Source organism: Staurois parvus, unplaced genomic scaffold, assembly GCF_062004578.1.
Source record: "Staurois parvus isolate SC_StPar_1 unplaced genomic scaffold, SC_StPar_1.0 ptg000580l, whole genome shotgun sequence".
Taxonomy (NCBI): Eukaryota; Metazoa; Chordata; class Amphibia; order Anura; family Ranidae; genus Staurois; species Staurois parvus.
In genome coordinates, this window is record NW_028318376.1 from 1,938,386 (window position 1) to 1,953,285 (window position 14,900).

The 14,900-nt window shown below is 38.2% G+C and overlaps 1 protein-coding gene across 5 annotated transcripts in view; it reads left to right on the forward strand.

The window, feature by feature from the left end:
- The window catches only part of CBLB (Cbl proto-oncogene B), a 263,546-nt gene that overhangs the window by 140,636 nt on the left and 108,010 nt on the right, over nucleotides 1-14,900 (forward strand). For all 5 annotated transcript variants that reach the window (XM_089692244.1, XM_089692245.1, XM_089692243.1 and 2 more), the window contains 2 exons: nucleotides 11,843-11,930; nucleotides 12,420-12,551. In XM_089692244.1, coding sequence (XP_089548370.1) covers nucleotides 11,843-11,930; nucleotides 12,420-12,551 — 220 coding nt within the window. The remainder of the gene's footprint in view (nucleotides 1-11,842; nucleotides 11,931-12,419; nucleotides 12,552-14,900) is intronic.

The window sequence follows — 14,900 nt, forward strand, 5'->3', positions numbered from 1 at the left end:
CAGACTGAGCATGTGCAGCTTGCCCTCAAGGCTCTGTTCTATCAGTAGGTGGATTGGGGACAGTAGACGTAGGGGGGGATCAGAGAAGACAGGATGAAACAGCCTTTTTATACAATGTGGAGGATTAACCCCTTAGGTTCCACAGTGAGTATAACATGCATGCTTTACTGCATTTACATACTGATTTTACTGTCGTGGGTTTAGTAACACTTTAAAGGTAGCTGTATATAACCCATGGCTAAAGATCCTGTGTCATGCCTTGTATTGTACTCCAAGAAACGTATTTTACTGGTAAACCAAAAATACTATTATTTACAAGCTGAAAAGTGAATGGAAATAGTTTGTTCTACTTACACACAATCCAGTCTGTGTGTGTGTGTATATAAAAGCTCTTGCTGTACCACACATCATTACACAAAGCCAAGGTAATCATAAAACAGCAACACTTGTACTGATGCATAAATGCTGCTCTGCTAATTATGCAGAAGGACAAAATTCATCACACTGGGAACTGCATGTGAATCACACAGGAACGCTGTGCGGTTCCTGTCATGTGCAGTTCTGTGCAGTGTGATTTCAACCCATTCATTTTGACTAAAAGCAATGCATGCACTATCTTTGGAAACTCACTGTAACCAGATTGCATGGTACTTTTGTGTCATGTGATCCAGTGCAGGCAAACACACTGCTTTTGGGGTGTCATTAACTTTGTACTAATGCCCGCTGCAGATTGCAAGAGCAGTGTGATTGTAATGCAATGCGGGAAACTGGCACAGAACATGGGTCTGGGAAAGTATACACGTGATAGAAGCAGAAGAGCGTCTAGCACCTGTATTTCAGCCTTTGTTTAGTCCACATTTGTTTTGTTTTGTAGAAGGGAAAGTATTTAAAGTGATTGGCTGAGCATTGAATAAAGATTTCATGCAGCGTTTGGGTCAGTGTGGAAGAATGTGTTGCTGTATGATTGCAGATGTGCCTACCTTTTAAACCCAGGTTTTGGGATGCTTGGCAGATTTTGAACACACCTGCTAAACGCACACGTTTTCTGCAGGTTGCAGTCATACTTGAGGCCGTTCTGAAGGCTCATATACTTTTTGAATAGTGTCAGAATTTATTGCTGCAACAGCAACATGCAGATACCTCCTAGGTGACTGCAATTTATAGCAGCAGCAATTTTGGTTGTTCTGGACCAAGTGGCTTTAAATGACCATCAGTATGATTCATAGTCCAAACACTTTGCTTGGTCTTGCAACATTTGCTTACAGAGTACTCCAAGTTAATTATGCCAGGTAAGCAATTTTCTAAGTAAATTCTACTAAGCTTTCAATATCATCATTACATGACTTTAAATGTAATGTTAGAGTTGTTATATTATTTTGCATTCAAGGCCCAACCCTGGGGAAAACCTTTTTGTTTTGGGTAGAGATTGGAAGGAATAGAACCCTCTTGACAGGCTATTTTTTTTGTTTTGTTTTTTTTATGTTTGCGATACAGCTAGGGTAACTTGTCATATTGCCTTGATGACGGAACCCATCATGGTTCTGAAACTCTGTACCAATCTTGTGAAAAGAATGCATTAATAAATGCAAGAACTTTATATGAAAAAATTGGTTTGCTGGCAACCTACATTTCCGTTTCCTTGCCATGGTGCTAACCATTGGTTGGTTCAGCACTCAACTACAAGGTTGATGTCTGGTCTGGTGTGTTATGGGGATACCTCACTGACCCACTGAGGAAAATTTCCCTTATTTCTTGTCTACTTGACATTTTTGGTTTTCTTTTCTTTTCTTGTACAATGATTAAAGTGTTTCTAAAGGCAAAAGGTTTTTTCTTGGTTTTTTTTTTTTTTTTTTTACCTTAATGCATTCTCTGAATTACGGAAAAAAACCTAGCAGCTCCTCCCAGTCCCCCCAAAATATTAACTGGTTTTTCATTTTTGCATCAACTAATTTAAGTAAAACTGAAGATTTTGTAATCTAAGTTATATTATTAACCTTACTTTCATGTAATGAGCTAAACAAATGTTCCATTAAACTCAGTTTTGTAGAAATTTGGGAAATTGTACATTGACAGCCCAGTCACATCGGGTGCAACTTGGCATGCGATTTGCAAATTGTATGCCAAGTCACACCCTATTGAGCAGTCAAATCGGTGCCACACCGATTTCTAAAGTAGTACATGTACTACTTTTGGCGTGATTTGCATAGACATCTGTGTCAGATGTCTTGCAAATTGCCTCTGAAATCGGCATCTCACCCGACTTTGAAATCGTACGACTTCACTGTAAGTATAGATAGATAGATAAACAATGCTCCTAAAAGCTTCTAAATGCTATTAAAAGGGCTACTGTATTACCAGTGTTTTTATCCAGCGATTTTTGAGCTTAAAAAAATGCTAGTGTGCATGGAGCGTGAAAGTTGGTGGTAATTTATTAGGAAGCACACAAACTGCTGTTGGTGGTGGCCTGATCTGTTGAATCAAGTTTCCTTTTACATTATGTGGATGGCTGGGTGTGTACAACATTTATCTGGAAAGAAGATGGCACCAGGATGCACTATAGGAAAAAGGCCAGTCATTGGAAGCAGCATGATGCTTTGGGCAGTGTTCAGCTGGGATATCTTGGGCCCTCCTGTTCATGTGGGTACGGAGGTCTGGTACGAGCATGTAGACCCTTTACAAAATAATCTAGAGTGGGTGACTTGGGACAGAGAAGGCAAATTTATTAAATACCTTCTTCAGCTCTGTATATACAAAGGAGCATGGGGAAGCTCTTGTCCATAATGGGCATGGTATTGACACAGCTCCAGATAATCCACATTGGCTCACAATTGATATGATCCAAACATATTTAGACAGAATAAAGATGAATAAAGCACGTGGATCAGATGGCATACACCCACGGGTCCTTAAAGACTTGAGCTCTGTCATTTCAAAGCCGTTGTTTCTCATTTTTAGGGACTCTTTAATGATTGGCATAGTACCACTGGATTGGCGTAAGGCCAATGTGGTGCCTATATTTAAAAAGGGGTCAAAATCTTTACCAAGTAATTATAGACCTGTTTGTTTAACTTCTATAGTTAGGAAGATACTGGAGAGTTTTAATACAAGACCACATAGATGAGTTCTTCCTGGAAATAAATATTTTAACCACTTGCCTACCGGGCACTTATACCCCCTTCCTGCCCAGGCCAATTTTCAGCTTTCAGTGTGTCGCACTTTGAATGACAATTGCGTGGTCATGCAACACTGTACCCATATTCCATTTTTATAATTTTTTTTTCACACAAATAGAGCTTTCTTTTGGTGGTATTTAATCACCACTGGGTGTTTTTATTTTTTGCTCTATAAACAAAAAAAGAGCAAAAAATTTTGAAAAAAAATTTTCTTTGTTTCTATTATAACATTTTCCAAACAGGTAATTTTTCTTCTTTACTGATGTGTATTGATGAGGCTGCACTAATAGGCAGCACTGATGGGCACTGATAGGTGGCACTGATGAGGCAGCAATGATGATGCACTGGTATGCAACAATGATGGGCACTGATAGGCGGCACTGGTGGGTGGCACTGCTAGGCACTGATGGGCACTTGTGGGTGGCACTGCAGGCACTGATGGACACTGGTGGGTGGCACTGATCATCAGAACACTGATCATCAGTGCCGATCTGTTTTCTGACGATTGCCAATTGTTGGTAGTACTTTCCTCAATCTATGACAGCATGAGGAAAGTGCAGCCGATAACTGGCAACTGCTTTTACCCGGTGATCTGCTGTGTCATTGGACACAACTGATCACGTGGTAAAAGGCCGCTGTGATTGGTTTTTACCACATCACGTGATCTCTCTCATGGAGGACGTCATATGACGCTCTACAAGAACTAGACAACTGCGCTGTAGCCGTCATTCAGCTACAGCGCGGTTGGCAAATGGTTAAGCAACAGACATCATGGATTCATGAAACACAGAAGTTGTCAAACAAATTGATTTCTTTTTATGAGGAGGTGAGCAAAACCTTGGACAAAGGGGTGGCAGTGGACATGGTATACTTGGATTTTGCAAAAGCGTTTGACACAGTTCCCCACATACAGCTAATGTGTAAGGTAAAGTCTACAGGCTTGGGAAAATCTGTTTGTAATTGGATAGAAAACTGGCTAAAAGATCGTATTCAGAGAGTGGTGGTTAATGATTCATACTCTGAATGGTCTAGGGTTGTCAGTGGTGTACCCCAAGGTTCAGTGTTGGGACCCTTACTTTTTAATATATTTATAAAAGATATAGGGTCTGGGATTAAAAATACCATTTCAGTCTTTGCAGATGACACCAAGCTGTGCAGTGGAATAATGTCCTTACAGGATGTCTTCAACTTACAAGCCGACTTCAATGCACTGTTTAATTGGGCAACTATGTGGCAAATGAGGTTTAATGTTGATAAATGTAAGGTTATGTACTTGGGGGCTAAGAATATGCATGCATCATACATACTAGGGGGAGTACAACTGGGGGAGTCAATGGTGGAGAAGGATCTGGGAGTTCTGGTAGATCACAAGCCTAATAATGGCATGCAGTGTCCAGCTGCGGTTTCTAAAGCGAGCAAAATCCTCTCGAATTAAAAGGAGGTATAGGCTCTAGAGAGAGAGATATCATTTTACCCCTGTGCAAATCATTAGTAATACCTCATCTGGAATATGCAGTTCAATTTTGAGCACCAATTCACAAAAAGAACATTGGGGAACTGGAGGAAGTACAGAGAAGGGCAACCAAACTGATAACAGGCATCGAGGAGCTCAGCTATGAGGAAAGATTAGAGGAACTGAATTTATTCTCTCTTGAGAAGAGGAGATTAAGGGGGGATATGATCAACATGTATAAATACATCAGTGGTTCATATAGTGAACTTGATGTAGAGTTATTCACCCTGAGGTCATCACAGAGGACAAGGGGACACTCTTTACGTCTGGAGGAAAAAAAATTTAATCTCTAAACACGGAAAAGTTTCTTCACAGGAAGAGCTGTGAAAATGTGGAATAGACTCCCTCAAGAGTTGGTCCTGGCCAGCTCAGTGCATTGCTTTAAAAAAGGCTTGGGTTCTTTCTTGGATACACAGAATATAACTGGTTACTAACATTTATAGGTAAAGTTGATCCAGGGAATATCTGATTCCTTCCTGATCTCCCGAGAGGCAATTTTTCCCCTGCAGGAGCAAAATGCATCATGCTTTGCTGGTTTTTTTGCCTTCCTCTGGATCAGCAGTGGGTATAGGATTAGAACTTTTTTTTAATGGTTGAACTAGATGGACTTTTGTCTTTTTTCAACCAGACTAACTATGTAACTATGTGGTTGGTACTTAAAACATACCACCTACCTAAATATTGTTGCTGACCAAGTACTCCTCTTCATGGAAACAGTATTTCCTGATGGCATTGGCCGCTTTCTTCAGGATAATGCACCCTGTCCACACTGTAAAATGGTTCAAAAATGTTTTGAGGAACACAACAACAATTTTGGGATGCTGACATGGCCTCCAAATATTAGTCTATCTAGCATCTGTAGGATGTGCTGGAAAAATAAGTCTGATCTATGTTGGCCCCACCTTGCAACTTATGTGACTTAAAAGAATCTTCTTGTGATGGCTTGGTGCCAGATACCACAGTATAACTTCAGCGGTTTGGTGTCCATGCCATGACTGGTGAATACTGTTTTGATGGCAAAAGGGGAAGTACCTACTCAATATTAAGTGGGTCGTCATAATGTTATGGTTGATCGTTGTATTTATTTAATCCAGTTGTCACCACTCTCAAGGAAGATGACTTTTGTGCCTCATCGAAATAAACCACATCACTGAATGTTCACCTTTCTTGCCCTGTGAGGGCCGCCTTATCATTTGGATTATCAATATTTTACACTTTTTTTTTCTTTTACTGGCGGATTAACAATTGATAGAAAATGTTTCTACTTAATAGTGATGCCTAGAGCTAGACTCAATCTGGCCGTGTATGAACCTTCAACAATGTTGGATTTGGCATGGCATACTTTGTAGTCTGTGCTATATCCCAGAACAATATCAGCTTTACAGAACATGTGATTTAACTCAATAATGAAAATGAGTGCAATTTGAAAATATTGTACATGTCAATATCAAGTGAAATGAGAGAGACACTCTGGTTGCAAACACTAGATTAGAATGGCTGTGTTCAGTAGTGAAACCAAGCGCTTCCAGGATGACAAGTGCTACAGCCAAATGTATGAACACTTAGGAAGATGGGATAATTTAGGCCTGTCAGCTGTAGAGTACAAGTAGGATATCCATGCTGCTAAGGATTTTGTTTTACATGAAGACCTGTACTTAACTAATGCTCAAGTTGAATAAATTCAAAAACCTATTAGGAAGGTGTTACAGTTGAGCAGAGCATCGCTTGTGATAATTAGGCTTGTGTAGGGGTTACAGGTGGAAAGATATGTGCAAGCAGTGAATGTGCCTGCAACTGATTAGGGACCATTCTATTTTCGCCACAAAGAAAAGCAACAGTCCTTTAATGTGTATAGTTCAGTTGGAGTTGTTCTGAATCAATAAGGAGGTCATAGATTGATGATTTACAGACTTGAATTTATCATATTTAAAATAGGTTTACTTTTATACCTTTTTAAATTTACTCCTTACTTAACTAGTGTGTATAGATGATAGAAAAACGAATGCGCCGCGCTCCTATATATTAGTATATACAGTTTATACTACTAAAGTGTATCAATATAGTGAATAGTGACTATACCACTAATTACATATATTACATATAAATCACATGCACAGTGAATACTCCTAAAGTGATAGTGCCTTAGTGGGTGCTATGGTGTAAACCCATATTGCACCTCTATATAGCTGTGTACATACTATATGATTAATGCAAACACATATGTGCACGTGCTGGTAATACACAAATAATGAATAAAGTCTTTGAAATAAATGTGCAAGTGAATATTCTGTTCCTTTTCTCCAAGTGCTAGATGGTCTCCTTATATGCTCACCTCTATATTTGCCTGAACAAATCCAGGCAAATACGCTTTTTATCCTTCCAGGATAGATGAAATGGGATGATGCCTTTACTCCAGCCGTCCTATAAGGTGGACATACCTATGGATGGATCCTCCTGTTCTTTCCTTTATCTCCCTGTGTATCAATGAGTACACTGAATAGCTCTCTTGGGATCTCCCAGTTCCCCTCCTGGGGTTGTTTCCTCGTTCACTCCTCCTTATAGCAGCTCATGGGATGTTTGGTCAAAGAAGAAAAAGCAGACCATAGTGTCTTATCCTTGTACAAAAAATGGATTTATTTCTGCCACTAACAGGTATAACTTGGTGGCATACAGCTCATATGTGATCCAGACAGGTATAGATGGCAGTCAGCAGGTGAAAAAGCCGGTAGCAAGAACCTCTCTGTAGCTGCCCCTGCAGTGCTATCTGCCTGTGCTTGTATTCGGATCTACTCGCTTCTCCAGTGCAATGTCGTGACGTCAGAGCCCCTCCCCTACGCATTGCGTCACAGGGTCACGTGACTTCATCAGGGGGAATATGATTGGATGCCACGACTGTGTATGCCCAGCTATTTATATCTCTCGGCCGCCATTTTCCCGAAGCCCATATGGGCGCGGCCATTTTCCCAGTGATTTTCCCTAGCTGTATTGCAGGTAGGTATTTACAATGTACATGTCTACTTGGATCTTACGTTTCCTCTGTCCGTCAGACATTGCTAACTGGGTCAGCTGTAATCCATCTCATAACCTGCAATGGCTAAATGGTAACAACGAGTTGTAGTTTATATTACAAAGATAAGCTAATTACTTCTAGTTCTGGCAGATAAGCTGATTCTTTACTTTATTCAAATCAATATAAAATATAAGGTATAAAATATAGAATAATAAGACAAATTAAAATATTAAAAATAATGTATTAAACATTATGCAACTAAAAATCATATATATTTCTATAATTAACCTATGTAATATTAATTATAGTGTCATCTTCAATCCTTAATGCTACCCATCTCTATATCAAGGAAGATGCCGATGACAAGTGTAGTATAGTGTTAGAATATGTGCGTTTACTGCTAATATATATTACTCAAATATCATCCCAAACCCACCATGAGTATGCCCATGATGGAGTTGGAAAATACTAAGCCCATATAGTTAAATGTTCTCAATCTGTATGTATATTGGGGGTCTCGGAATATCATTATGAATCTCCATGTTTATTTATTGCTAATAAAACATGTCAGGTCAAATTCCTTATTTAACCCACTGGGAGCCATACAGCCCATTTCATAGATCCACTTCGACTCCTTCTTGCTAATTTCCCTTACTAGGTTATCCCCCCTCCAGTGTTGTATATGCTTCTCAATGCCCCAGAACTCTAGTTTGCTTGCATCTTTATTGTGATATTTTTTGAAGTGCTGTGATAGATGGTGGTATTTGTATCCCCTATTTATATTGTATACATGTTCTTTGATTCTTTCTTTAAGCATCCTCTTTGTACGACCAATGTATATTAGATTGCATGGACATTTTAGGGCATAGATAACCCCCTTTGTATCACATGATATGAATTGCTGGATAGTGTATTCCTTTCCACTTTGGGGATTCTGAAATGTAAATCTTCTCCTTGGATTATTGGTCACTCTAATACAACTGTAACATCTACCACAAGTGTAGAACCCTTTTCCTTGAAAGAAGCTTATTTGATGATTTTTGACAGGTGGTACTATTACGCTCTTAACGACCTTATCCCTAATATTAGGAGCTTTTTGGTATATAAATCTAGGCATTATAGGAATATTATTCTTCAGGTGCTTATCTAATGTCAAAATTTTCCAATGTTTTTTTATTATATTCTGTATTGATCTATACTGGGTGTTAAATTGTAGCACTACCGCTAGTTCCTCATTTGCAGTGTTATCTTTACATTTATCTGCTATCAATGCGTTCCGGTCCATAAGGCCTACTTTCTCCCTTTCTTTGTATATTGTTTCTTTTTTATATCCTTTATTAATGAATCTTTCTGATATTACACCACTTTGCTCTTCATAGTCCTTCATGTTAGTGCAGTTCCTTTTCAGTCTAATAAATTGACCTCTAGGGATATTAGTTAACCACGCTTTGTGATGGCAGCTGTCTATGGGGATATAGGAATTTCTATCTACTGCTTTGAAATGGTTTTTAGTGTATAGTTGTAATCCCTCTTTATAAATTTGGATATCTAGAAAGTTGATAAACTTATCATGTATATCATAGCTCAATTTTATATTAGCAGTATTCATATTTAGGTTATCATAGAATTTCACCAATTCCTCTTTTTCCCCTTTCCATATCACTAGGAGGTCATCAATAAATCTTTTATATATAATGATATCTGGGCTTTTATTCTGAAATACTGATTCCTCTTCCCATTTTGCCATATAAAGGTTAGCAATGCTAGGGGCGAATTTAGCGCCCATAGCTACTCCCTTTCTTTGTATATAGTATGTATTGTCGTACCAAAAGTAGTTGTGAGTAAGGCAAAACTTTAAACATTTTATGATGAATCTATTATGTCTAATAGTGTTGTTTCCATACTTATTTAGTGCCCATTTAGCTGCTTCTATGGCCCCCTGGTGGTCTATGTTGGTGTACAATGCTGCTACATCTGCTGTACTCAAAATCGTGTTTGGATCTATGTTGGTGTCCTTGATTTCCTGTATCACATGTTTTGTGTCCCTTAGGTATGCTATAGTTTGAGTGACCAATGGTTGTAGATGATAATCTACATATTGCCCTAGCCTGCTTGCTTCCTAAACTGTTTGTGCATTCCAAAAAAAAGTAACCATATTTTTAACAAATGAGCAACATTGAAATAAGATTCTCGTAATAGAAGTAGTCATTCATTATTTCAGAAAAATTGGAAAGTGGTCTTTGAAATGAAGTAGTGAGCCACTGTTACAGACAACTTGAGGACAGCCTGGCATCCATACAGTGCCTTGAAAAAGTATTCATATCCCTTGAAAATTTCCACATTTTACAGCCAAAAATGTAAATTTATTTTTTTGGGATGTTATGTGATAAACCAACACAAAGTGGCACATAATTGTGAAGTGGAAGGAAAATGATAATGGTTTTTAAAATGTTTTGCAAATAAATATCTGAAAAGTGTGGTGTGCATTTGTATTCAGTCCCCGAGTCAATACTTTGTAGAACCACCTTTCGCTGCAATTACAGCTGCAAGTCTTTTTGGGTATGTCTCTGCAGGCTTTGCACATCTAGACAGTGACATTTTTGCCCATTCTTCTTTGCACAATAGCTCAAGCTCTGTCACATTGGATGGAGAGCGTCTGAACAGATATTTTCAAGTTTTGCCACAGATTCTCAATTGGATTTAGGTCTGGACTTTGACTGGACCATTCGAACAGATGAATATGCTTTGATCTAAACCATTCCATTGTAGCTCTGGCTGTATGTTTAGGGTTATTTTCCTGCTGGAAGGTGAGCTTCTGCCCCAGTCTCAAGTCTTTTGCAGACTCTTAACATGTTTCTTCTAAGATTGCCCTGTATTTGGCTCCATCCATTTTCCCATCAACTCTGACCAGCTTCCCTGACCCTGCTGAAGAAAAACATCCCCACAACATGATGCTGCCACAACCATGTTTCATGATGGGGATAGCGTTTTATTTTTTAGGCCAAAAAGTTTGGTCTTATATGATCAAAGCATCTTCCTCCACGTGTTTGCTGTGTCCCCAACATGGTTTCTTGCAAACTGCAAACAGGACTTCTTAGGGCTTTCTTTCAACAATGGCTTTCTTCTTGCCACTCTGCCATAAAGGCCAGATATGTGGAGTGCACAACTAATAGTTGTCCTGTGGACAGATTCTCCCACCTGAGCTGTGGATCTCTGCAGCTCCTCCAAAGTTACCATGGGCCTCTTGGCTGCTTCTCTGATGAATGCTCTTCTTGCCCAGCCTATCAGTTTAGGCGGACAGCCATGTCTTGGTAGGTTTGCTGTTGTGGTATACTCTATCCATTTTTGGATGATGAATTGAACAGTGCTCAGTGAGATGTTCAGAGCTTGGGATATTTTTTTTTATAACCTAGCCCTGCTTTAAACTTCACCACACTTTTATCCTTGACCTGTCTGGTGTGTCCCTTGGCCTTCAAAATGCTGTTTGTTCTCTAATGTTCTCTAACAAACCTCTGAGGGCTTCGCAGACTAGCTGTATTTATTCTGAGATTATATTACTCACAGGTGGACTCTATTTACTAATTAGGTGACTTCTGAAGGCAATTGGCTCCACTAGATTTTAGTTAGGGGTATCAGAGTAAAGGGGGCTGAATACATATACACGCCACACTTTTCAGATACTTATTTGTAAAAAGTTTTGAAAACCATTTATCATTTTCCTTCCACTTCACAACTATGTGCAACATTGTGTTGGTCTATCACATAAAATTCCAATAAAATGCATTTATGTTTTTGGTTGTAACATGACAAAATGTGGAAAATTTCAAGGGGTATGAATACTTTTTCAAGGCACTGTATAATATTAACTGTATGCAGGCTGTATTCAGAGCTGCAGTTTATTTTTCTGTTTTACATGATCTACTTTACTTCTACCTCCAAAACTATAATGACCAAAAATAATTTAGGATCAGGAATCCTGATGTCTCTAAACATAAATGATTATAGATAATGACATACTTATAAAACAATATCTCTGTTCTACTTAATAAAATAAAGATCCTATCTTTTCTTAGCATTAGTGATTCGTTGGATAGTTACCAAGTATTGGTTATCTGCCATCAATGACAAGCTTTTGCTTTTTTTCAGCTATCTTTATCCTGATGGAAGAAGTTATAATCCTGATTTGACTGGTCTGTGTGAGCCAATGCCTCATGATCACATAAAAGTTACCCAGGTAGTTAAGGATTTCCTTTCCTTGGCTTAGCATGCATGTTTATCATACTGTACATACAGTAATTGATATATAAATTCAACCTTCTGGAACTACTAATCATTTTTTATACAGGGTCTGGATTATGTGCTAGGTTTAATTAGATATGTGATATGGAATCCAGGAAGGGGTGGTGGGTATGCATAAAACCAGAAATTAATTTGCTTGACTCCATGCTTTTGTGCAAAATTGTTAGAGAAAATGGAACTATTTTACAAACTTTATAATATTCGATAGTTTAATTTTCTAGAACAAAAACATTGTGTCTGATCTTGTAATTTAACCTTAGAAAAGGTATTGTTTGTCGTTGGTACAAGCTCTGTGCTTCAGCTGGCCACGAACCTGCTACTTATATAAGGGTTTTCAAGCCAGCTTAACTATTAATATATTTTATTTATTTTTTTGCAGTGGTAGGTCCACTGTTGTAATATTTTTTTTCCCTCTTCCTTTCAGGAACAATATGAATTGTACTGTGAAATGGGCTCTACTTTTCAGCTGTGTAAAATCTGCGCAGAAAATGACAAGGATGTCAAGATTGAGCCATGTGGCCATTTGATGTGTACCTCATGTCTAACATCTTGGCAGGTATTGTAAAGAGTAGGTTTAAAGATTTAGATGTTAGCAACATTTTGTTAGAGGTGCATAAACCCTTTCAGTAATAAGCTATATCATGTCCATTTGCTAAACTTTAAAGTTACCCTACAATATTAAAATTTATGTAAACCCATACAGTTTTAAATAGAAATCGAAGGTAAAACATTTGAGTATAGCTATAAAAACATTACAAAATTTCCACTTTTTAAAAAAAGGGGGGGGGGGAGGATCCGAAGGCTTATCATTGGAGGAGAACAGCCTGAGTTCCCAGCACAGCTAGAGGACTGACCACGCTGTGCTCTCATGTCTAGTGGGGTCTTTTTTTTTTTTTATTAGGAAAGCAGAGAGACTGGCAGGAGCACCATGGATTTCACGCAAAGGAAGCAATACAAAGAGAACAGGACACTTTTTCATACAAGTACATGGTACCACAGGCACATATCAGAAATATGTAGTGTTGGATTTACATATTCTTTGACTATGCACAGCCGCATCAACTGATACTGTGTGGTATGTTTATACATTATAGCTGTATAATTTCTATGGTACAAACACTTAAAATTGCCAGCTTGTAGGCAAATAAAGTGTCTTCATGTTCTTTAGATAGTGAACAGCCCATTTGGTAGCTTTTAATGTAAATCACAGTAGTTCTGAGACTTTTCTTGATCCAGGAAGGCTTTCACTGTGTGCACCACTGGCTCCTAATTGGCTGTAAATGTCTAAATGGAAACTTGTGTGATTGTGTTTAATAAAATAGTAAAAGATTCTGCATAAATGAATGCAGCTATTTCCTTAAAAAGGGATGTCTAATAGTGGCTATATACTGCACTTCATTTTCAGTAATGGTAGACTGTACCTGGCATAAGTGCTTTAGAATTCACTGTATAATAAAACTGCACTTTGCAGCTGGTAATCAGAATACAAATATGTCAGGAGTTAGCTTTTTAAATAAACCCTCGTTATTTCACAGAGAGATTTTCCAGTATGTTGGGCAATCATTCTATAACTGGGTACAATCCTTTCCTCTCCCCTACTTTGAAAGAGAGAAAAGCGCAAAGCATAGCACATATTTCAGCTTCACCTTTGGGTGATCAAGGTGGGTCTGAGCACTAACTCCTTAAGGGCTGCTCGATATCTCCCTGCCTATCACTCAGAGAGATGTCTGTCAATCTACTTCCTTCCTAGATATACTAAAGCTTTGACATATCCAGTATTTTAACTAAATTTACTCTAGGTTTATATGTCAGTTGAATGCTGGTATGCACAGAGTCACTTTTTTTTTTGTAAATTCAGAAATGTACCCAATGTAAATATTTACATGCTTTGTTGATGAACATGTGTGCATTGCTAAACCCAGGTCATCATTTGTAGTAACATAGAAATTACACCTTTTCATATTTAAAAAAAACAAAAAAAAAAAACAAGTTTTCATAAATATATTCTGGATATGTCACAAAATTCATCAACCATGTAATTTTTCAAAACAAGAGGTACCTTTTCTCATTCAAGGCATAGTCCATAGTATCCTTCCATGGTCCATGCGCAGTGCGTGCTCTTCAAGCCACTTCGTTTTGTACATGTGCCTCATTTGAATAAGATAAGTGGGCTTCCATGAAGCTGAAAACAAGTGTCCAAGCTCTGCTGTGTCCCAGAAAATGTTAGGTGGAAGCAAAGGTAAACAATATGGGAGAATATTGGGCAAGCTTTGGGGTTGCCAGCAGAGGCCTACAGATGTGCCAGTCACATTGCAATGTATTTTGCAAAAATGCTTGGTACATTGTAATATGTTGAGGCCACATGTCTGCATGGGTTGTTTTACGCATAAGGTGAACTTCACTTTAATAAAGCATTTTTCTGAAATGGTGAACCAATCCTTTAAAGTATTGCTAATGGCAAAATGGCCATTTGTGTTCCGTTAACTTCCTGTTCCATTGCCAGAACAGGTAGTAAGTGGAATTCTCACCAAAGTGAGGGAATTTCTAGTTGTAATTAAAATCCCCTTTGGAAGATTTCCCCTCCATTCATGTTGACACTTGGCTTTGCAGTCATTGTTTACTTATACTGCTTTATGTTTACTAATGGTTATATTTGATGCATTCTTGCTGTGTTTACTATGACAGAAATCATACCATGTTTGTCCTTTCTTGAAATTAATTTGTCCCTACTTTAGCATTGTTTTCTGGAACAAAAAGTCAGTACAATAAATCCAGACAGGATACAGCGTTTAAAACAACAATAAGTACTGAATACATTAAGCAAACATCAGCAATATGTTTACCTACACAGCTCATGATAAAGCCATGATGGTGAAATGTCTTATTGATGTTTAACTCTTTATTA